General features: G+C 56.5%; 3 protein-coding genes across 10 annotated transcripts; 2 read left to right on the forward strand and 1 right to left on the reverse strand.

Moving 5' to 3' along the window:
* The first annotated feature begins 177 nt into the window (after positions 1-177).
* On the forward strand, positions 178-11411 carry ESRRA (estrogen related receptor alpha). 4 transcript variants are annotated; one of them, XM_055240080.2, is made up of 8 exons: positions 178-417; positions 967-1128; positions 1847-2183; positions 8624-8740; positions 8912-9040; positions 9417-9584; positions 9674-9943; positions 10375-11411. In XM_055240080.2, exons 1-8 carry the CDS (start codon positions 178-180, stop codon positions 10632-10634), a joined length of 1683 nt encoding a protein of 560 aa, XP_055096055.1. In that variant the 3' UTR covers positions 10635-11411. The 4 variants fall into 4 exon arrangements, with proteins under 4 accessions (XP_055096055.1, XP_055096138.2, XP_063490442.1 ...); XM_063634372.1 differs by having other exon boundaries at positions 290-417; positions 977-1142; XM_055240163.2 differs by lacking the exon at positions 967-1128 and having other exon boundaries at positions 179-417.
* TRMT112 (tRNA methyltransferase activator subunit 11-2) lies at positions 11359-13283 on the reverse strand. Of its 2 annotated transcripts, XM_055240637.2 has the most exons (5): positions 13229-13283; positions 12125-12348; positions 11936-12037; positions 11730-11819; positions 11359-11640 (listed from the first exon to the last, which is right to left on the reverse strand). In XM_055240637.2, exons 2-5 carry the CDS (start codon positions 12248-12250, stop codon positions 11533-11535), a joined length of 426 nt encoding a protein of 141 aa, XP_055096612.1. In that variant the 5' UTR covers positions 12251-12348; positions 13229-13283; the 3' UTR covers positions 11359-11532. The 2 variants fall into 2 exon arrangements, with proteins under 2 accessions (XP_055096612.1, XP_055096698.1); XM_055240723.2 differs by lacking the exon at positions 13229-13283 and having other exon boundaries at positions 11730-11804; positions 12125-12434.
* On the forward strand, positions 12796-16191 carry PRDX5 (peroxiredoxin 5). 4 transcript variants are annotated; one of them, XM_055240359.2, is made up of 6 exons: positions 12891-13073; positions 14417-14551; positions 15344-15475; positions 15548-15586; positions 15690-15751; positions 15966-16191. In XM_055240359.2, exons 1-6 carry the CDS (start codon positions 12891-12893, stop codon positions 16069-16071), a joined length of 657 nt encoding a protein of 218 aa, XP_055096334.2. In that variant the 3' UTR covers positions 16072-16191. The 4 variants fall into 4 exon arrangements, with proteins under 4 accessions (XP_055096499.2, XP_055096334.2, XP_055096335.2 ...); XM_055240360.2 differs by lacking the exon at positions 15344-15475; XM_055240441.2 differs by lacking the exon at positions 14417-14551.
* The last annotated feature ends 5632 nt before the right edge of the window (positions 16192-21823 follow it).

Raw genomic sequence — 21823 nt, forward strand, 5'->3', positions numbered from 1 at the left:
CCCAGGGGCCGCGTACGCATGTGCGCCGCAGTGGCTCGGCGGGCTGCGGGGCGGGACCTGCGCGAAGGCCCGCCCGCGGCGCTGCCGGCTCCGCCCCGACTCGTCCGGGCGCGCAGGCGCCGCCCGCCCCGCTGGTCTGATTAGCATAGGACCCCCGGGCCCCGCCCCCTGCTTTGCATGCGCACGGCCGGCCCCACCCCCGCTGTCAGCTGGAGGAAGCGGAGTAGGAAGCGGCCGCGATGTCCTTTTGTGTCCTACAAGCAGCCGGCGGCGCCGCCGAGTGAGGGGACGCGGCGCGGTGGGGCGGCGCGGCCCGAGGAGGCGGCGGAGGAGGGGCCGCCCGCGGCCCCCGGCCCACTCTGGCACTCCGGGCCGCTCGGTCCCCATGCCTGCCCGACCGCGCTGCCGGAGCCCCAGGTCCGGGGGCGGAGGGGAGCGCTGCCGCGGGGGTGGGCGGGCGGGGCGCGGGGGCCATGTGCGAGCGCGGCAGGGAGGCGGGCGGGGCGGGCTGCAGGCGGGGTCCGACTCTGGGGCCAGTCCGGGCCACGGTTGGGACCCAGTCGAGGGTCGGACTGGTCAGGGTTCAGGCGGGATCCGGCGTCCGAGTCCTGGTGGGCTGGCCTGGGGCAGGATCTGGCTCTGGCTGCCGGTCCTGACCTGGGTCAGGGTTGGGCCTCCGATCCAGCCCGCCCCGGGGCAGGGTTCAATCCCGCACTTGCCGAAGTCCCTGGGGCTGGCCGGCGTGGAAGACGGGGAGGGCTCTATGTCTGGGAAGGGGCTCTGAAGACCACGTGGGGGCGCTCGAAGGGGCCTGGGGCCACCCTCCTCTCTGGGTCAAAGGTCATCGCACCGGCAGGGGAGAACTTCCTCCTCCTTGCCTCTCCCCACTTACTTCCTGATAACCTGGTAGAGGTCTCCCGCGGGCGGGGAGGGGGAGGCGTAGCAACTTTAGGCAACTTCCCAAAGGTGTGCGCAGGTTGGGGCGGGACGCAGCGCCCCGGGAGGTGGCGGCCTCTGCGACAGCGGGAGTATAAGAGTGGACCTGCAGGCTGGTCGCGAGGAGGTGGAGCGGCGCCCGCCGTGTGCCTGGGATCGGCATGCTGGGGCAGGAGGGCAGCCGCGTGTCAGGTGTGAAAAGCTCTGTAGGTGTTTTCATGAGTCCGTGCCTGTGCGTGTGGATGTGGGGAGACCTAGTGAGACTGTGTGTGATCATGAGCCTTGATTGAGTTCGCGGATGGGGTGTGCGCTCCAGGAAAAGTGTGTGAGCACAAGTGTGCGCAGGAGTGAGCACGGGTTTGGGAAGGCCGGTGCGAGTGTGAAAGCCCCCAGCAGAGAGCGAGCCTGCGTGGGCTTGTGGGGTTCCTGAGCACCCCGGTGAGTGGAGTGTGTGAACTCGGTGTGAGCACGTCCACTGGCCTTGGGTCTGCTCTCCAGTGCAGAATACCCAGATGAGGGCAGGGTCTCAGAGGTCCCCGCAACATCTGGAGAAAACTGGGAAGTATCCTGCTCCTGGCTAGGGATTCCAGGTGGGGTTGAAGGTTGCCTGGGGCTACGGTTACCCTGCTCCCCGGCCTGGGTGGGAGTAGGGGCTTTCTTAGCCTCCCCCAGGTTCCCAAGGGGGAGACCTGCTGTCAGTTACTGGCCCTGAAGACTCTGTTTCCATGGCAACAGCGAGGAGGGGGCAGTGTTCCTGGGCAGTCCTTCCTTGGACTCTGCCCCCCTTCCTCCCCCCTTGCTGGGCTTGGAAGCGTGGCCCTAGGCCCGAGGTTGGGCAACCCGTGTGGCAGAGTGTCTCCCATCCCCCATCCCAGTGCCTCCCTGCAAACCTACGGGTCTCTCCCTGCAGGTGACCAGCGCCATGTCCAGCCAGGTGGTGGGCATTGAGCCTCTCTGCATCAAGGCAGAGCCGGCCAGCCCTGACAGTCCAAAGGGTTCCTCGGAGACGGAGACTGAGCCTCCTGTGGCCCTGGCCCCTGGTCCAGCTCCCACCCGCTGCCTCCCAGGCCACAAGGAAGAGGAGGATGGGGAGGGGGCTGGGCCTGGAGAGCAGGGCGGTGGGAAGCTGGTGCTCAGCTCCCTGCCCAAGCGCCTCTGCCTGGTCTGTGGGGATGTGGCCTCCGGCTACCACTATGGTGTGGCATCCTGTGAGGCCTGCAAAGCCTTCTTCAAGAGGACCATCCAGGGTGAGCCCCCAGCCCACTCCCCTGTCCTTTGCCCTGCACCCTCTGGATACACTGCTGGGTGCAGTAGGCCCCCAGATGGCCGTGGCACCACTTGAGGCTAACAATCTGGTGTTTCCAGTCCCTCTACCTCCCAGAGACACCTTTTCCCTGAGAAGTATGGTAAAAGCACCGAGTGTGCTGATGCATTGCAGTGGATATGAGTGAGCTCAGGGTACCACCTGGGTACTCTAGGCCCAGCACCTTCTACAGTGGCTCTGAAAGAGTCCAAGGCAGCCTCTGTCTGTTCCTAAGCTTTGTTCTTGTTTCTGGCCGCTTCTGACCTCTCCCCAGCATAGAACATGTCCCCTTTTTCTTAATTTTCCCAAAGTAGCACCAACATAAGGCAAATTATAAATTTTTTTTTTTTTTTTTGAGACAGAGTCTCACTCTGTTGTTCAGGCTAGAGTGCAGTGGTGCAATCTCTGCTCACTACAACCTCTGCCCCTGGGTTCAAGAGATTCTCCTGCCTCAGCCTCCTGAGTAGCCGGGACTACAGGTGTGCACCACCACGCCCAGCTAATTTTTGTATTTTTAGTAGAGACGACGTTTCACCATGTTGGCCAGGCTGGTCTCGAACTCCTGACCTCAAATGATCCATCTGCCTCGGCCTCCCAAAACATGGCAGATTTTTATCAGTACTTGAGAGGGGCTACATCATAGTTTAGCACTCAACTTTAAAAAGACTAACAGGCAAGGCTGGACACGGTCGCTCACACCTGTAATCCCAGCACTTTGGGAGGCCAAGGTGGGCGGATCACCTGAGGTCAGGAGATCAAGACCAGCCTGGCCAGGGTGGTGAAACCCCATCTCTACTAAAAATGCAAAAAATTAGCTGGGCATGGTGGCTGGTGCCTGTAATCCCAGCTACTTGCTGCTACTTGAGAGGCTGAGGCAGGAGAATTGCTTGAACCAAGATTTGAGGCAGAGGTTGCAGTGAGCCAAGATCACACCACTGCACTCCAGCCTGGGTGACAGAGCGAGATTCCGTCTCAAAAAAAAAAAAAAAAAAAGGCCGGGCGCTGTGGCTCATGCCTGTAATCCCAGCACTTTGGGAGGCCGAGGCGGGTGGATCATGAGGTCAGGAGATCGAGACCATCCTGGCTAACACGGTGAAACACCGTCTCTACTAAAAATATAAAAAAATTAGCCGGGCGTGGTGGCGGGCACCTGTAATCCCAGCTACTCGGGAGGCTGAGGCAGGAGAATGGCATGAACCCAGGAGGCGGAGGTTGGAGTGAGCTGAGATCACGCCACTGCACTCCAGCCTGGGTGACAGAGTGAGACTCCGTCTCAAAAAAAAAAAAAAAAAAGGCCGGGTGTGGTGGCTCATGCCTGTAATCCCAGCACTTTGGGAGGCCGAGGCGGACGGATCACCTGAGGTCAGGAGTTTGAGACCAGCCTGACCAATGTGATGAAATCCCGTCTCTACTAAAAATACAAAGATTAGCCGAGCATGGTGGCATGCGCCTGTCATCCCAGTTACTCAGGAGGCTGAGACAGGAGAATTGCTTGAACCCGGGAGGCAGAGGTTGCAATGAGCCCAGATCGCGCCATTACACTCTAGCCTGGGCAACAAAAGTGAAACTCCATCTAAAAAAAAAAAACAAAAAACGCTGGGCTTGGTGGCTCATGGCCTGTAATCCCAGCACTTTGGGAGGCCGAGGCTGGTGGATCACGAGGTCAGGAGTTCGAGACCAGCCTGGCCAACATGGTAAAACCCCGTCTCTACTAAAAATACAAAAATTAGCGGGGCATGGTGGTGAGTGCCTGTAATCCCAGCTACTTGGGAGGCTGAGGCAGGAGAATCACTTGAACCTGGGAGGCAGAGATCATGCCACAGCACTCTGTGCTGGGCAATAGAATGAGACACTCTCATCTCAAAAAAAAAAAAAAAAAGACTTACAGGGATCTCTGCTCTTAAAAGTCACTGATTTTTTTCTCACTCAGGAAAGCTTATCAGAATTCAGGGGAATGAGCAAGATGCTGACATTAAGCATTGCCTGGGAAGGGCCTATTATTTCCGTTATTTCTGCTTTTATGTAACCGTTGGTTACTTTGGGGGCTATAACACGTATAATTAAAAAAAAAAAAGGCCAGGTGTGGTGGCTCACGCCTGTAATCTCAGCACTTTCGGAGGCTGAGATGGGAGGATAACAAGGTCAGGAGTTCGAGACCAGCCTGGCCAACATGGTGAAAACCTGTCTCTACTAAAAATACAAAAATTAGCCAGGTGTGGTGGTGGGTGCCTGTAGTCCAGCTACTCAGGAGGCTGAGGCAGGAGAATTGCTGGAACCCAGGAGGTGGAGTGAGCCAAGATCGTGCCACTGCACTCCCAGCCTGGGTGACAGAGTGAGAGTCTGTCTCAAAAAAAAAAAAAAAAAAAAAAAAAAAATCTTGAGTGCTTACCTTGTGCTAGGCACTGTGTTCTTTTATGATCTCAGTTAGTCCCCATAGCAACCCTATAAGGTGTCAGTACTCTTATAACTGAGACTAAGAGAGGCATTTGAAACTTTGTTGAAGTCTCACAACTAGGAAATGGCAGAACCAAGATTTGAACTTGGTTCAGTATAGGTCCACAGCTGAGCTCTTCAATGTTAGACTGCTTCCTCTGCTTATTACTAATAACACCGAACTTTGGACAGACGCCGAATGACTGATTGTGACATTCCAGCAAGTTTTTTTTTTTTTTTTTGAGTCTCGCGCGGTCGCCCAGGCTGGAGTGCAGTGGCGCGATCTCGGCACACTGCAAGCTCCGCCTCCTGGGTTCACGCCATTCTCCTGCCTCAGCCTCCCCAGTAGCTGGGACTACAGGCGCCTGCCACCACACCTGGCTAATTTTTTGTATTTTTAGTAGAGACGGGGTTTCACTGTGTTAGCCAAGATGGTCTTGATCTCCTGACCTCAAGATCCACCCGCCTTGGCCTCCCAAAGTGCTGGGATTACAGGCGTGAGCCACTGCTCCCGGCCAAGTTTTTTTTTTTTTGAGATGGAGTTTTGCTCTTGTTGTCCAGGCTGGAGTGCAATGGCCTGCAGTTGTGGCTCACTGCAACCTCTGCCTCCCGGGTTCAAGCCATTCGCCTGCCTCAGCCTCCCAAGTAGCTGGGATTACAGGCATCTGCCACCATGCCCGGCTAATTTTTGTGTTTTTAGTAGGGATGGGGTTTCACCATGTTGGCCAGGCTGGTCTCAAACTCCTGACCTCAGGTGATCTGCCCTTCTTGGGCTTCCAAAGTGCTGGGATTACAGGTGTGTGCCCCCGCGCCCAGCCAATCCAGCAAGTTTTAACTTGGTCAAAATCCACTAATCTAAAACTTTGTGCACCCTTCCCGCTCTGAAGACCAGTGAGCCAGCCGGCCAGGGTGCAGGTGTCTCCTACCTACCCTGGGGCCCCTCACTGTATGTTGACTATTGACAAATATTTATTGTGTGCTGGCTGTGAATAGGAATTATATATTGAGCACTTAGGTGTCGTGAACCATGCTAGATGTTTTGCCCATATTATCCCCTTTAATTCTCACTACCCAACTCTGTGGGGCACTTTTACAGCTGGGAAACTGAGGGTTCGAGGGGTTAGGTATGGGACTTGCCCAAGGTCATAAAGGTATGTGGTAGCCAGAGTCCCTGCTCGGCACAGACCTGTTCTTTGCTGTCCTGGCCAGTGTTCTAGGCCTTGGGGACATAGCTGGGGCTGAAGCAGGGCTGTTTCTGCCCTCAAGCAGTTTACATCCTGGCAGAGGGGAGGGCTGGGTAACAGTGAGTTGCACAGACTTGTCTTATTACAGCCGTGGTCTGTGCAGGAAGGGGAGGTGCTGGTTCTGAGGCTCCAGAGGGCTTGTCTTTTTTTTTTTTTTTTTTTTTTTTGAGATGGAGTCTTGCTCTGTCGCTCAGGCTGGAGTCCAGTGGCGCCATCTCGGCTCAGTGCAAGCTCCGCCTCCCGGGTTCACGCCATTCTGCTGCCTCAGCCTCCCAAGTAGCTGGGACTACAGGTGCCCACCACCACGCCCGGCTAATTTTTTTGTATTTTTAGTAGAGACGGGGTTTCACCATGTTAGCCAGGATGGTCTCGAACTCCTGACCTCGTGATCCGCCCGCCTCGGCCTCCCAAAGTGCTGGGATTACGCTCCCGGCCTCTTTTTTTTTTTAGATGGAGTCTCACTCTGTCGCCAGGCTGGAGTGCAATGGCATGATCTCAGCTCACTGCAACCTCCGCCTCCCAGGTTCAAGCAATTCTCCTGCCTTAGCCTCCTGAGTAGCTGGGAGTACAGGCGCATGCCCAGCTAATTTTTGTATTTTTAGTAGAGATGGGGTTTCACCGTGTTGGTCAGGCTGGTCTCGAACTCCTGACCTCGTGATCTGCCTGCCTCGGCCTCCCAAAGTGCTGGGATTATAGGCATGAGCCACTGCGCCCGGCCTTTTTTTTTTTTTTTTTGATACAGAGTTTCGCTCTGGTTGCCCAGGCTGGAGTGTAATGGCATGATCTTGGTTCACTGCAGCCTCTGCCTCCCGGGTTCAAGCGATTCTCCTGCCTCAGCCTCCCGAGCAGCTGGGATTACAGACATGCACTACCATGCCCAGCTAATTTTTTTTTTTTTTTTTTTTTTGAGATGGAGTCTTGCTGTGTCACCCAGGCTGGAGTGCAGTGGCACAATCTCGGCTCACTGCAATCTCTGCCTCCCCGGTTCAAGTGGTTCTCCTGCCTCAGCCTCCTGAGTAGCTGGGACTACAGGCGCCTGCCACCACGCCCAGCTAATTTTTGTACTTTTAGTAGAGACGGGGTTTTACCATGTTGGCCAGGCTGTTCTCGAACTCCTGACCTCAGATGATCCACCTATCTCGGTCTCCCAAAGTGCTGGGATTACAGGCATGAGCCACTGCGCCTGGCCATGGTGTCTTGAGTTGAGTGCAGAAGCCCAAGTAGGGGGTAGGAGAAAATGCACTGCGAGGAGAAACGTGCTGCGGCCTGCTGTCTAGCTGTGTCATTTGGTCCTTGCGGGGCCCTGTGAGGCCGGGAGGGCCGCCAGCACCCACCATGTGCCAGGCCTCGTTGCTAGTGCTGGGGCCAGTTCCTGCCCCGGTTGAGCTGCCACTGAAGGGGGAGGCATAATAAACGAGATAGGTGAGTGCATATGCAGCGTGTTCTGTGGTGCTGAGGGCTGAAGAGAAACCAGAAGCAGGGCTCAGAGGCTAGGAGGACTCTGCGAAGGGATCTGGCATTGTCACAGGGTGGCCAGGGAAGACCTCCAAGGTGACAGTGAGCAGAGGGAGGTGAGGGAGCCTGTGTGGACTTCAGGACCAGAGCTCCAGGCAGGGCCTGTTTGAGGAACATGGAGGAGACAAGAGCAAGGAGCAGAGGTCAAAAGGAGGCAAGAAGCAGGGGCATAGGCCTGGGAGGACGTGGGTTCGCATTCGCTTGGACTCAGAGAAGGGAAATCCGCAGAGGGTTTTGAGAAGAGGAGGTACAGGATGTAATGGAGGCTTAATAGGACCCTCTTGGCTGCTGTGTCGAGAACAGACTGGAGCAAGCAGGGACAGAGCAGGAGGCCAGCGAGGGGCGAGGTGACAGTGACTATCGGGTCAAGGGTGGAAGTAGTTGCCAGGGGCAGGAGGTGGATTCTGGACCTTGGAGGAGGTAAAGCCCACCATAATGTGTTGGTGGCTTGGATGTGGGGTGTGAGAGGAACCAGAGATTCTGCCTAGGTTTCTTCTTGGGCGAGTGAACACATGGAGTCCACGTAGGCTGTGTTTGGTCCGAGATGCCTTCTAGACATGCAGGATGTCGAGGAGGCAGCTGGAGAGATGGGTCTGAGGCTCACAGCAAGTACAGGCTAGAGGTAGAAACGTGAGAGCCCCACGGCTGGGGAAGATCGCCATGGGATTGGAGATGAGCTCCAAGGACAGCCCTGGCAGTCTGGATGGAAGAGCTTGGGAAGATGCACAGAAACCACAAAGTGGCTGGCGCGGTGGGAGGAAAACCAGAGTGTATGGTGTCCTAGAAGCAAAAGAAGACAGTGTTTAAGTGTTTCTAGGAGCAGGAAGTGATCGGCAGCCTTAGATCCTCCTTTTAGGCCAAGTAACATGAGGACTGAGAATTGACCACTGGATTTAGCAATGCAAAGGTCCTTGTGGCCCTTGATGTCAGCAGATGAGGGCAGTGTGGTCCAGAGATGGGGCTCGGGGCTGAGATGCAGCCCCACTGCCTGGTCCAGCTCCTCCCTCATCCAGGCAGGGCTCCCCCACCCAGCAGCCACTCCCCTCCCTGCCTGCTCATGGCCGCCTGCTCTCCCTTTCCTCCCCGTACCCCCAGACCTGTGCTTGCCCAGGGAGAGTCAGGGCTCTCCTGTCAGCTGGGTCCCCTCCCGGCCCTGGGAGGCCGCCACTGGAGCCCTGCCTCTTCCTGGCAGGGAGCATCGAGTACAGCTGTCCAGCCTCCAACGAGTGTGAGATCACCAAGCGGAGACGCAAGGCCTGCCAGGCCTGCCGCTTCACCAAGTGCCTGCGGGTGGGCATGCTCAAGGAGGGTGAGCGCTGGGCAGGGGCTGGGTGAGGGCTGGGGGAGTCGGGGACCCGGGCCAGGTGGGGGTGAGGCCTGGGAGTTCTGGTGAGTGGACTCGGGGAGGACAGCTCTGGAGAGCAAGCCCCACCCTGCCCACAGCACCACAGTCACAGTCCTATCTGTCCTACAATTCAAGGAGTGCGCCTGGACCGCGTCCGGGGTGGGCGGCAGAAGTACAAGCGGCGGCCAGAGGTGGACCCACTGCCCTTCCCGGGCCCCTTCCCTGCTGGGCCCCTGGCAGTCGCTGGAGGTCCCCGGAAGACAGGTGAGAGCACTGTGGGTCCCTGGGGCTGGGAAACGGGAGGCCTATGTGTGGCATCATAGTTACCTTGGGCACTGGGACCTGTATTTCCCCTTCGTCTCTTCACTCACTCATTTCCCCAAGACATGTGAAACTGCCTTTTCCTGCATCAGGAAAAGTAGTAGGACTGGGAACAGGGACGATTTTCCAACACTCACAGCCTGTCCACAAACACATGGGCTTTCCTTGGGAAAGAGTTAGCGCTCTTCCCTGGAGGGAAGTCGCTGGCCAGCTGCTACTGAGGAAGGCCACAGGGGGAGCGACTGTGGGAAGATGCTTGACCCCTGAGGCCCGACAGATTCGAGTGCTCCTGACTCTTGTCCTCTAATTGTCACCGCAGCCCCAGTGAATGCACTGGTGTCTCATCTGCTGGTGGTTGAGCCTGAGAAGCTCTATGCCATGCCTGACCCCGCGGGCCCGGATGGGCACCTCCCAGCTGTGGCTACCCTCTGTGACCTCTTTGACCGAGAGATCGTGGTCACCATCAGCTGGGCCAAGAGCATCCCAGGTAAAGGGCCCAGGTGACCCAGGGCTGCCCTGAACGGGCCCGGCTCTGGTGCGCTTGCTCAGCCAGGCCCGCTCCCCGCTGCCTCCTAGGCTTCTCATCACTGTCGCTGTCTGACCAGATGTCAGTACTGCAGAGCGTGTGGATGGAGGTGCTGGTGCTGGGTGTGGCCCAGCGCTCACTGCCACTGCAGGATGAGCTGGCCTTCGCTGAGGACTTAGTCCTGGATGAAGAGGGGGCACGGGCAGCTGGCCTGGGGGAACTTGGGGCTGCCCTGCTGCAACTAGTGCGGCGGCTGCAGGCCCTGCGGCTGGAGCGAGAGGAGTATGTTCTACTGAAGGCCCTGGCCCTTGCCAATTCAGGTGAGTCTGGGGCAGGCACTGACAGCTGTCCCCATAAGGTCTTCAGGTTTTTAACTCAGTGATGGTGGCACAGTCCCATTTTGCAGATAAGGAAAACAGGCTTAGGGAAGAACAATGACTTGCTCAAAGTCAAAAAGCAAGCCAAGTGCAGGCTCCAAACTGCACACAGGATTTTGAGGCCTAGTGCCATGCTAATGCAGAAAAGTCAAGTTTAGTGGGAGGGCAGGTGGGGAGGGTATAAGGTGGCCACAGTTGAGGGAGAAAGGGTGGGGTCCTGGCCCACGAGCCGCAGCAGTGAGTGGTGCCTCTCAGTCAGCCAATCAACAAATCCTCGTTTGGCTCCTCCTTAGGCCCCATCCCGCAGTGCTCAAGATGTGGGGAGTGCCCTTGCCAGAGATAGCCCAGGCCAACACCACGCTCCTCTCTTGCAGACTCTGTGCACATCGAAGATGCCGAGGCTGTGGAGCAGCTGCGAGAAGCTCTGCACGAGGCCCTGCTGGAGTACGAAGCCGGCCGGGCCGGCCCCGGAGGGGGTGCTGAGCGGCGGCGGGCGGGCAGGCTGCTGCTCACACTACCGCTCCTCCGCCAGACAGCGGGCAAAGTGCTGGCCCATTTCTATGGGGTGAAGCTGGAGGGCAAGGTGCCCATGCACAAGCTGTTCTTGGAGATGCTCGAGGCCATGATGGACTAAGGCAAGGGGTGGGACTGGTGGGGGTTCTGGCAGGACCTGCCTAGCATGGGGTCAGCCCCAAGGGCTGGGGTGGAGCTGGGGTCTGGGCAGTGCCACAGCCTGCTGGCAGGGCCAGGGCAATGCCATCAGCCCCTGGGAGCAGGCCCCACGCCCTCTCCTCCCCCTCCTAGGGGGTGTCAGAAGCTGGGAACGTGTGTCCAGGCTCTGGGCACAGTGCTGCCCCTTGCAAGCCATAATGTGCCCCCAGAGCTTAGGGGGCCTTGCGGAAGCCATAGGGGGCTGCAGGGGATGTGTGGGAGGCAGAAGCCTATCTCAGGGAGGGAAGGGGATGGAGGCCACAGTCTCCCTGTGGGTGATGCTTTTGCTGCTGCTTAATCCTACCCCCTCTTCAGAGCAGAGTGGGACTTGGAGAGCAAAGGCCCATGCCCCCTTCGCTCCTCCTCTCATCATTTGCATTGGGCATTAGTGCCCCCCCTTGAAGCAATAACTCCAAGCAGACTCCAGCCCCTGGACCCCTGGGGTGGCCAGGGCTTCCCCATCAGCTCCCAACAAGCCTCCTCAGGGGGCAGGAGAGCACTGCCTCTATGCCCTGCAGAGCAATAACACTATATTTATTTTTGGGTTTGGCCAGGGAGGCGCAGGGACATGGGGCAAGTCAGGGCCCAGAGCCCTTGGCTGTACAGAGACTCTATTTTAATGTATATTTGCTGCAAAGAGAAACCGCTTTTGGTTTTGAACCTTTAATGAGAAAAAAATATATAATATCGAGCTCAAGAACACTGTGTGTTTGGTGTCATTGGGTCAAGGGTTGGGGATACACACGGCAGAATTCGGAAACAGGGTATATATCAACAAAAATACACACAGTCATAACAAGAAAAACTGGAGCCTGGCACAATCAACTCTCAGTTTCCTCCTCACTCAGCAGCATGTTGGGGATCCCGCGGCTGATGGGGAACATACGTCCAGATTCTGGGCACTGCAGGGTGCCCTCTATCACTTCCACCTGCGGGCGGGGAGGGACAGAGCTGAGCACTGGCAGCCTCAGTGCGAGAGGCAGGTGGCCCGGGAAGCAAGCGATGGGCCGCTTCTCACCTCCAGCAGCAGGTGGTGCATGGTCCTCAGAAACTCTTCATTCTCCTCATATCCCTCAACCGGCCCTTTAGGCACCTGGATCAGGCGCAACTGTGGGCAAGACGCCGAAATTATCTCCAGGCATCCCGAACTCCCGCCTCAGCCCGGCTGAGGTGTGCCCGCCCCGCACTCCCCGGGATATGCTCGGGCGGGGTAAGGATCCTCACGTTATCTGCCGCCTCCAGGAACGCCGACCACTCCACCTTAGGTATCATACGCGCCACGAAGTTGGGATTGAATTCCACAGGGCAGATACGGACCTCGGTGGCCTGCAGGGCGGAGGAATTTAGTTAGGTAAGCACTGGACCGCGGCCCACCATCCCGCTCGAAAAGGGAAGACTGCCGCCGGCGGGTACCTGGAGGCGCAGGGGGAAGCCACGGGACCCCACCCCGCGCACATGCGAGCTCAGCAGATTGTGGGTGAGCAGTTTCATGTCGCCGCACAAGCGCTCGCCAGGCCGGAACCGGAAAGACGTCGTCATCCGCTGCGTCACTTCCGAGGACGCTCCGCTCGATGCTATTGGATGGCCAGGAGAACCGGAAGTGGCGAACTTGCTAGAACTTCTCGTGTTTGTGGGAGCTGAGGTAGATAGGTGAAAGACCTGTCGGGTCACGCGCCGCTACCGGAAGCGTCTCAGCAGGAGGTTCCTACGGCGCACGCCCAGCTGTTTTTTTGCCACAACTCCTTCGTAATATGCAAATCATATGCAAAATAGCTGCAATGCAGAGGCTTTGGTTGAATGCAAAATAAACGTATTTTACTCCTACACTGGCGCCTAACACCGTCGTCTTCTGTACCCCGCTTTCGGTTAAGGGGCAGAAATACTGCCCTATCTGCAAATTAGGCCCATGGAAGCCAAGCGGCACCTCATTTCTATATGCAAATTAGCTGCTGCAGTGCCGAAAGCTCTGCCCCATTTGTAGTTGCGTCTGCTGTTCAGCCCCCAATGAGGCGAGGGTCCCGGAAGCCCTGTTCTACGCGTAGCCGCTCGCGCTTGCGCAGTGGCCTGAGGCGGCCCAGGCCCGCCTTTCGCAGGGTGTCGCAGCTGTGCCTCCAGCGGTGCCCCGCCTGCTGCGGTGGCCCCAGCCAGGGGGCGGAGTGGAAGTGGTCGTGGGGCGGGTATGGGACTAGCCGGCGTGTGCACCCTGAGACGCTCAGCGGGCTATATACTCGTTGGTGGGGCAGCCGGTCAGTCTGTGGCAGCGGCAGCGGCAGCGGCAGCAAGACGGTGGAGTGAAAGAGGGTGGGCGTCTGGCGGGGTCCGCAGTTTCAGCAGAGCCGCTGCAGCCATGGCCCCGATCAAGGTGACCGCTGGCCCGGCCGGGCCTGACATCCCCTACTACCCCCATGGCAACCCCCGTCCCGCTGGTCTGAGAGTATCGCCTTATTTCCTGCCTGCCAGACCCCTCCCCGCCGCCCGCCCGGATCATCCCTTCAGAAGGCCCTCGTGGCTGCCTACCCTTCTCGCCAATCGTGGGGGCCTCACCTCCCGGGACAGTCCCGAGGCACTGTGGTTTTTTTTTTTTTTTTTTTTTTTTGAGACGGAGTCTTTCTGTGTCGCCCAGGCTGGAGTGCAGTGTCGCAGTCTCTGCTCACTGCAGCCTCCGCCTCCTGGGTTCAAGCGATTCTACTGCCTCAGCCTCCTGAGTAGCTGGGACTACAGGCGCGAGCCACCACGCCCGGCTATTGTATTTTTAATAGAGACGGGGTTTCACCCTGTTCAGGTTGATCTCGAACTCCTGACCTCAGGTGAACCACCCGCCTCGGCCTCCCGAAGTGCTAGGATTACAGGTGTCAGACACCACTCCCGGCCTTATTTCCCCTATCTTCTGAAACAGCTGTCCCTTAGCGCCCCCGCGGGGGCTCCCCCCATTCCACTCCGCGACCTCCCCTCCTCCCATGGCGAATTCCCACCTTTCTGCCTTGTCTTTCACTCAGCTCCTGGAACCATCCCCAGGGCCGTGGACCTTCCCCTTTCTCCTCCCAAACCCTGTGAGACCCCATTCCCTTTCTACTTCATCCTGCTCCCAACCTTTGAGCTCCTCAGAGACTCCCTCACCTCTGACTCTCTCTCCCTACCCACTGTGGCCCCATGAAGCCCTCAAGTACTCTGGGGATGGATCCTTCCCCCTTCAAAAGATTCCTTCTTTTGTTCTACACCTCCTGGGTGTAGGGGCCTGGACACCCTCCCTCAACGTTCCACCTGCCGATGCCCTTCCTCTTCCTTCTCCTGAGGGTGGGACCCTCAGACCTGGCCAATATCCTCTCCCTCCGTGTTGTCAGGGACTCCTCCTCACCCCCAAATACAGCCCTCTAGCCCCTGCCCATTTTATCCCACTCCTTTCCTGTAACCTAGACCGCATGTTATGCAACCCTTTGCGACAGTTGGGGAAGCCTTCCCTCCCTTTCTTTGTTGTCATCAATGGCCTCTTAAGAGGAGCAGGGCCACCTTGAAACTTGGAGGATATGGGGTAACCCGGTGCGAGCGGGCAGGGAGGGCCCTTGGAAACTCTGACAGGGCTGGAGTATCCTGCTGGGTTTCAGCCTCGGCTCCTGCAGGTGCAGCTGCCAGGCTCTCTGTTCACCTTCCTGCCTCTGGTTTGCCCCGGCTCTCTCACCCCCCTTACCCTGGAGTCCTTCCCTCTAGGTGGGAGATGCCATCCCAGCAGTGGAGGTGTTTGAAGGCGAGCCAGGAAACAAGGTGAACCTGGCAGAGCTGTTCAAGGGCAAGAAGGGTGTGCTGTTTGGAGTTCCCGGGGCTTTCACCCCTGGATGTTCCAAGGTGAGGCCCTTCCCCTTCTGAAGATCAGGACCTGGGATCTTTTTTGTTGCTCTTAAGCCCTCCACAGTCCTGATAGGACTCCTAAAAAGCATTTCAGTGCCATCAGAAAACAAGTAGAGCTGGGTAGAGCTGGGCGCGGTAGCTCACGCCTGTAATCCCAGCACTTTGAGAGGCCAAGGCGGGTGGATCATGAGATCAGGAGTTCAAAACCAGCCTGGCCAAGATGGTGAAACCCTATCTCTACTAAAAATGCAAAAAAATCAGCCGGGCATGGTGGCGGGTGCCTGTAATCCCAGCTACTGGGGAGGCTGAGGCAGAGAATTGCTTGAACCCAGGAGGCGGAGGTTGCAGTGAGTGGAGATCGTGCCACTGCACTCCAGCCTGGGCGAAAGAGCGAGACTCTGTCTGAAAATTAAAAAAAAAAGAAAAAGAAAACAAGTAGAGACTACAAAAAGGGAACAGTACCAGGAATGTTGGAGAAAAGCATATTACAATTAAATCCAGCACCCCTGTTGGTCCTGCTAAATGACAGGCCCTGTGGAAGGTGCTTGCAACTCAGATAAGTAAGACATAGTTCTGCCCATGGAAAGTTCATGTCTGGACCATAAGGCATTAGGTTTCATTCTGAGCTTCCTAGTGGCCAAGGCAAAAAGGAAATAGAATGGTTTAGACAGCTCTCATTGTCTGATCAAAGGTGTTGAGGCAGAGCACTGAGGAGGGCCTGGAGATGAAGGGTGGGCTGGGGATCAGATGCAATTATCCCTTTGCCGACCCTTTCTTCCCCTTCCCCAGACCCACCTGCCAGGGTTTGTGGAGCAGGCTGAGGCTCTGAAGGCCAAGGGAGTCCAGGTGGTGGCCTGTCTGAGTGTTAATGATGCCTTTGTGACTGGCGAGTGGGGCCGAGCCCAGAAGGCGGAAGGCAAGGTGAGGTGCTGGGCCTGCAGGGAGTCAGGACCAGGTAGGATATTCTTCTTGTAACCTTTACTTTCTCTGCAGGTTCGGCTCCTGGCTGATCCCACTGGGGCCTTTGGGAAGGTGAGTGTTCCCCTGACCGCCACAGGGACAGGGCAGTGTGGGGAGCAGTGGAGGCCCTTGGCCTCTTCAGGAATTTCTGACACTTTTCTCTGTTTCTTCTTAGGAGACAGACTTATTACTAGATGATTCGCTGGTGTCCATCTTTGGGAATCGACGTCTCAAGAGGTAAAAGTAGAGAGTCCTGTGTGGAGAGAGTCCTGTGTGGGGAGAGTCCTGTGTGGGGAGAGTCCTGTGTGGAGAGAGTCCTGTGTGGGGAGAGTCCTGTGTGGGGAGAGTCCTCTCTGGAGTTCTCTTGGACCCCTGGCTCTTCACCTCCTGTCTCCATGACCAGCCTCCAAGCCCAGGCTGATGCAGCTGGCTGGGCCCCTCTTTCCGGCAGGTTCTCCATGGTGGTACAGGATGGCATAGTGAAGTCCCTGAATGTGGAACCAGATGGCACAGGCCTCACCTGCAGCCTGGCACCCAACATCATCTCACAGCTCTGAGGCCCTGGGCCAGATCACTTCCTCCACCCCTCCCTATCTCACCTGCCCAGCCCTGTGCCGGGGCCCTGCAATTGGAACGTTGGCCAGATTTCTGCAATAAACACTTGTGGTTTGTGTCCATCTCCTTGGTTATGAATGGCTGTTTCGCTAAGCACCAGGCATTCTGGCATCATCACAGACTGGGTGAGAGTGGTGAGGGCGCAGATGGGCTGAGGGAGAATGTAGGGGGTCATGGCTTAATTAAGGGGGAGCTAGGGAGGGCCTTTCAAGGGAGGTGTTTTGTTGTTTTTTTTTGAGACAGAGTTTCACTCTGTCACCTAGGCTGGAGTGCAGTGGCGTGATCTTGGCTCACCACAACCTCCACCTCCCTGGTTCAAGCGATTTTCCTGCCTCAGACTCCCCAGTAGATGGGATTACAGGTGTCTGCCACCACGCCCAACTAAGTTTTTGTATTTTTGGTAGAGGCGGGGTTTCACCATGTTACCCAGGCTGGTCTCGAACTCTGACCTCAGGTGATCACCCGCCTCCACCTCCCAAAGTGCTGGGATTACAGGTGTGAGCCACTGCGCCCGGCCTCGAGGCAGGTGTTACTGAGCACTGAGAAGGAGCCAGCAATCTGAAGAGGAAGGGAAGAAGCGGTCCCCACAGAGGCAGCACAGAGGGCAAGGCCCAGCCGTTGCCATGTGGCGCACAGTGTGGCCTTTGTACCTGCTCTCTGGGTGCTGACTGATGCCATTTAGTCTGGAAACCTCTTGGCGGGAATCTTGGCTCCCAGCATTCCTGCCGGGGCCCAGCCCCACTGTCCTTTCAGACTGAACCCCTCCTGGGCACACCCTCATCCCAGGAAGAGCTCAGGTCACCTTAGGACCGTCTGATGGACAGGGAGAGGGGCTCTGGCACAGCACTTGCTCATTCCAGGAGGGCTCCCTGGGGGAAGAGTCTAGGTGAGCTGGGGAGGGGAGAAGATGGTGGTGAGGCCTGACCAGCGGTGGCTGGGTGTGAGGGGCCTCGAGTGGGGACACCAGCAGGGTGTGGGGATGGGGGCCATTGCCACGGCAGGCCCTTCCTGGGCCTCTGCCCCTTGGCGCAGGGAAGTCACTTGTGTGATGGTGAGGCCCCACTGCGTGAAGTCTAGGGGGCCTCTGCGCCCTGCGCGATGCTGCCTGCCTGCCTGCCCCAGGTGTGGTAACAGCCCTCACAAGAATCAGTGAGGTGTGGACTGCTGCTGCCTCTCAGCCACCTACAGGGAGTCCGGATTCCATCACCCTGTGGAGTTGCCCTGCCATGAACCACATCAATACCTGGTTCCCGGGCACTTCTTGCCTAGTGGTCCCCAGGGGTCAGCCCCCACTGCTGACTCAGGCAGGCCACACTCTTGAGAGGTCAGGGAGAAGGTCAAGGCAGGGCCTCATAGAGCAAATGACCCTTGAGGCAGTGGGAGTGGTGCCTCAAGTGGGAGGTGGAGAGAGCCCCATAGCCCTAGGGGTGGAGGGTGGGACAATCCCATGCTGCCACAGCAAGGTGGGTAGCGGGAGTAGGGGGGGAATGTTGGGGACAAGAGAGGATGCCTGGAGGTCAGTGGGATTTCTGAAGCTAGTGAGCAGCTTGCCTTCCACCCTACAGGCATGTTGGCCATGGGCTACCTTGTGCAGCCCCCAAGCTGGGAGGCTGGGAGAGGCACCAGATGGGCAGCAGAGAGCAGGACCCATGATGAGAGCAATGCCCAGGAAGTGGAGGTGGGGATGTGTTGGGAGGGAGGGTGCATCCAGGGAGGTGCTTGCTGAAGGTGGAGGGGCTGGGTGCTTATGGTCATGTCTGTGAGAACAGACACTCAGTAGGAGGGGAGCCAGCCTCCCTGCCCAGGGTTGCAGGTGCTCAGCCTGCCCAAGTCATGCTGCCCACCAACCTCTGTCACCGTGGTTCTCTCCCACAACCTGCCACCCCTTCAGGGGTCCCAGGTGAGGGCAGGGAAGGAGGCTGACTGCACCTCCAGCTGCCCTGGTAACCTGCCTGCCTCTCCTCTCCTGCCAAACTCGGGGGTACAGTGTTGCCCTCATGGACACGCATGGCACAAAGCCCCTTTATTTCTCGGATACCACCTCTTTATCCTGTCATCATACAAATGAGAAAACCGACGTGGAGCTTCCTGCAGGGCACCTGTGACCTAATGAGTGTCTCCATCAGTAAATAGGGGGTGGTGGTGGCAAACAGCCCACCCCACTGGCTGTGCACCCCGCGCTACCCGGGTAGCTCCCTGCTATCGGGGAAGCCCAGCTCCGTCTCTGTCACTCTGCTGCCTGTTTCCTCTGCTCCTGGGCTATTATCTGGGCTGGCTGAGGCCAAGCAAGGCCGCTAGAGGAACTGTCCCCTCCAAGGTCCGTTGCCACTGGCTGGGCCTCTAGGAAGGGTTGAGGGGGCTTCCAGGGCTGGGGTGGCCCTCTAGGACAGCCTGGTGTGGGTGGCGGCGGTGCCGTGGCCTCAGTGGCCCTGACTGCTGAGCATGTGGCTGAGCTTGCTGGAGTGAGGACGTCCTTGGGTGGGGGCAGGGAGGACTTGCCCTGGGAGCTGCTCCAGGCCCTGGAGGGCCCAGGATTAAACAGCACCCGGCAAGAGAACCTTGCATAGCTGTCTCCAGGGTGGACAGGTGGGGCTTCAGGCCTGGAGATAAGGACAGACGAGACCATGGTGTCCTGGACCAGAGAGCCCTGGACACCTGGGCTGCACCTGGCAGAGCTGTGCGTGTGGCCTTCCTGGGCTCTTGGTGGCCAAAAGACCAACGTTAAAAAACATAACAGACCGGGCGGGGTGGTTTACACCTGTAATCCCAGCACTTTGGGAGGCCAAGACGGGTGGATCATTTTAGGTCAGGAATTTGAGACTAGCCTGGCCAACATGGAGAAATCCCATCTCTAGTAAAAATACAAAAATTACTCAGCCATGGTGGCGCATGTCTGTAATCCCGGCTACTGGGGAGGGAGGCTGAGGCAAGAGAATTGCTTGAACCTGGGAGGCGGAGGTTGCAGTGAGCCGAGATCGCGACACTGCACTTCAGCCTGGGAGACAGAGGGAGACTCTGTCTGAAAAAGAAAAAAAAAGAAAAGAACCTGAAAAACATCCACCCAACACATGCCCCAGTGAAACTCACTTGCCTGTCCTAGCATGCCCAGGGCCATAGCAACTCAGACTCAGAAGGCCAAGGGTGTTACTCAGCATCAGTGGTTCTGGGCCTTCCCGGGTCTAGAGTCCCTTTGAAACGCAGCTGAACAGACCCCAACGTGAGCCTGAAGAGTGTTGACCTAAAAGGAAGAAGCCTCGGCAAAATTAATATCAGCAGAGACTTTATTTGGGCCAAGCTTGAGGATTGCATCCCAGGAGCACAGATTCAAGTTGCCCTGAATATACACTCCGATTAGCAGCAGTCGAAATGGATTTTAAAAGGACAAGAGAGTTCCTGAGTTGTTTACTAAGAATTTACATAAAAATAACAAACTGGCTGGCTGCAGTGGCTCAGGCCTGTTATCCCAGTTCCTCTGGCAGCTGAGGTGGAAGCATTGCTTCAGGCCAGTTTGAGACCAGCTTGGACAACATAGCAAGACACTGTCCCTACAAAATAAATAAATAAATAAATAAATAAATAAATAAATAAATAAGTTGTCATAGCACATGCCTGTGGTCCTAGCTACTCAGGAGGCTGAGGCAGGAGGATCGTTTGACACCAGGAGTTGGACACTGTAGTGAGTTATAATCGTGTCACCACCTTCCAGCCTGGGTGACAGAGCGAGACCTTGTCTCTAAAAAAATAAAAATAGGCCAGGTGTGATGGCTCACACCTATAATCCCAGCACTTTGGGAGGCTGAGGTGGGCGGATCACCTGAGGTCGGGAGTTCAAGACCAGCCTGACCAACATGGAGAAACCCCGTCTCTACTAAAAATACAAAATTAGCCAGGCGTGGTGGCTCATGCCTGTAATCCCAGCTACTCGGGAGGCTGAGGCAGAAGAATCACTTGAACCTGGGAGTCGGAGGTTTTGGTGAGCCAAGATCGTACCACTGCACTCCAGCCTGGGCAACAAGAGCCAAATTCTGTCTCAAAAAAAAACAGAAAAAACAAAAAAACCCAGATAAATAAAAATAAATTAGTGACACCCTGTCTCTACTAAAAAAATAAAATAATTAGGTGGGTGTGGTGGCACGTGCCTGTAGTTCTTGCTACTCCAGAGGCTGAGTTGGGAAAATCACTTGAGCCCAGGAGGCCAAGACTGCAGTGAGCTGTGATTACACCACTGCACTCCAGCCTGGGTAATAGAGCAAGACCCTGCCTCAAAAAAAAAAAAAAAATGCTCAATAAAAGGTTATTTGAAAGATAAAAATCAGGCCAGGCATGGTGGCTCATGCCTGTAATCCCAGCACTTTGGGAGGCTGAGGTGGGCAGATCACCTGAGGTCAGGAGTAGGAGACCAGCCTGGCCAACATGGTGAAACCCCGTCTGTACTAAAAATACAAAATTAGCCAGGCATGGTGGCGCCATGCCTGTAGTCCCAGCTACTCGGGAGGCTGAGACAGGAGAATTACTTGAACCTGGGAGGCAGAGGTTGCAGTGAGCCGAGATCACGCCATTGCACTCCATCTTGGGCAACAGAATGAGACTCTGTCTCAAAAAAAAAAAAAAGAAAAGAAAAAAGAAAGATAAAAATCTCCATTCTCTACCATGCAGCCTGTTTGTCTGTAGGGAAGCAGCTGAGAGTTAAGACAGGTCAAATCCCAGTCCTGTCATTCATGATTCCTGTGACTGTGCCTCTCCAAGTCTCAGTTTCCTCATCAGTAGCATGGGGATAAGGACCCTGCTTATTACCTGTTGTCTGCAGACCCTAGGGGTTCTCCATACATTGTCTGGTGCTTGAAGCCTCACAGGTAAAGGAGCTGGGAAGACATCACCGGGGGAGTTTTCTTTTTTTTCTTTCTTTTGAGACAGAGTCTTGGTGTGTTGCCCAGGCTGGAGTGCAGTGGCGAGATCTCAGCTCACCACAACCTCCGCTTCCCGGCTTCAAGAGATTCTCGTGTCTCAGCCTCCTGAGTAGCTGGGACTACAGGCACGCGCCAGCATGCCCGGCTAATTTTTGTATTTTTTAGTAGAGATGGGGTTTCATTATGTTGGCCAGGCTGGTCTCGAACTCCTGGCCTCATGATCTGCCTGCCTCGGCCTCACAAAGTGCTGGGATTATAGGCATGAGCCACTGTGCCCGGCCTATCGGGGGGAGTTTTCGATAGGCCCTAAGAGAGTCAAGTCTGGGTTTCTGAGACAAAGAAAAGGTTGGAGGGGTCCTGGTGTTCCTGGCCTAGATCAGGCTTGGGCTGCAGCCATGAAGGTGCTGTGATCAGGGGCACTAGAGGCTGCTGGCCCCAAAGGGACACACTCTACTCGGCGTGGTTGGGGTTTGGTAACACAGGCATTGAGAAGTGACAGTACAGAGTGCATGTGTGCACGGGTATAACTTCTGGAGAAGTTCAGGTAACATCTATGTGAAGGCACAGATTCTTGGTGTTAACGAGCATGCACATTGGCCTGCCATGTGATTATATTTGTATCATCAACTCTCACTCCTGGAGTTGGGAATCATGTCTTTTTATGTAACACAGGTAAGAAGCCCTGCTCAGGGTGGGGAACACAGATAATACTCAACACGTTTTGGGAAGGAGTAAAGAAGTGAAGGCCAGACATGGTAGCTCACGCCTGTAATCCCAGCACTTTGGG

The sequence above is a fragment of the Symphalangus syndactylus genome, chromosome 1 (assembly GCF_028878055.3).
Source record: "Symphalangus syndactylus isolate Jambi chromosome 1, NHGRI_mSymSyn1-v2.1_pri, whole genome shotgun sequence".
NCBI lineage: Eukaryota > Metazoa > Chordata > Mammalia > Primates > Hylobatidae > Symphalangus > Symphalangus syndactylus.

What these genes read in the sequence shown, in the direction of transcription:
- ESRRA (XM_055240080.2), top strand. Translation starts at nt 178, where the DNA reads ATGCGCACGGCCGGCCCCACCCCCGCTGTCAGCTGGAGGAAGCGGAGT. An exon ending in CCGCGCTGCCGGAGCCCCAG is followed by an intron (nt 418 to 966) that starts GTCCGGGGGCGG and finishes AACTTCCCAAAG; the next exon opens with GTGTGCGCAGGTTGGGGCGG. An exon ending in CTGGGCCAAGAGCATCCCAG is followed by an intron (nt 9,585 to 9,673) that starts GTAAAGGGCCCA and finishes GCTGCCTCCTAG; the next exon opens with GCTTCTCATCACTGTCGCTG.
- TRMT112 (XM_055240637.2), bottom strand. Translation starts at nt 12,250, where the DNA reads ATGACGACGTCTTTCCGGTTCCGGCCTGGCGAGCGCTTGTGCGGCGAC. An exon ending in GCTTCCCCCTGCGCCTCCAG is followed by an intron (nt 12,038 to 12,124) that starts GTACCCGCCGGC and finishes TCCGCCCTGCAG; the next exon opens with GCCACCGAGGTCCGTATCTG. An exon ending in TCCTGGAGGCGGCAGATAAC is followed by an intron (nt 11,820 to 11,935) that starts GTGAGGATCCTT and finishes TCTTGCCCACAG; the next exon opens with TTGCGCCTGATCCAGGTGCC.
- PRDX5 (XM_055240359.2), top strand. Translation starts at nt 12,891, where the DNA reads ATGGGACTAGCCGGCGTGTGCACCCTGAGACGCTCAGCGGGCTATATA. An exon ending in TCACCCCTGGATGTTCCAAG is followed by an intron (nt 14,552 to 15,343) that starts GTGAGGCCCTTC and finishes CCCCTTCCCCAG; the next exon opens with ACCCACCTGCCAGGGTTTGT. An exon ending in GGGAATCGACGTCTCAAGAG is followed by an intron (nt 15,752 to 15,965) that starts GTAAAAGTAGAG and finishes TCTTTCCGGCAG; the next exon opens with GTTCTCCATGGTGGTACAGG.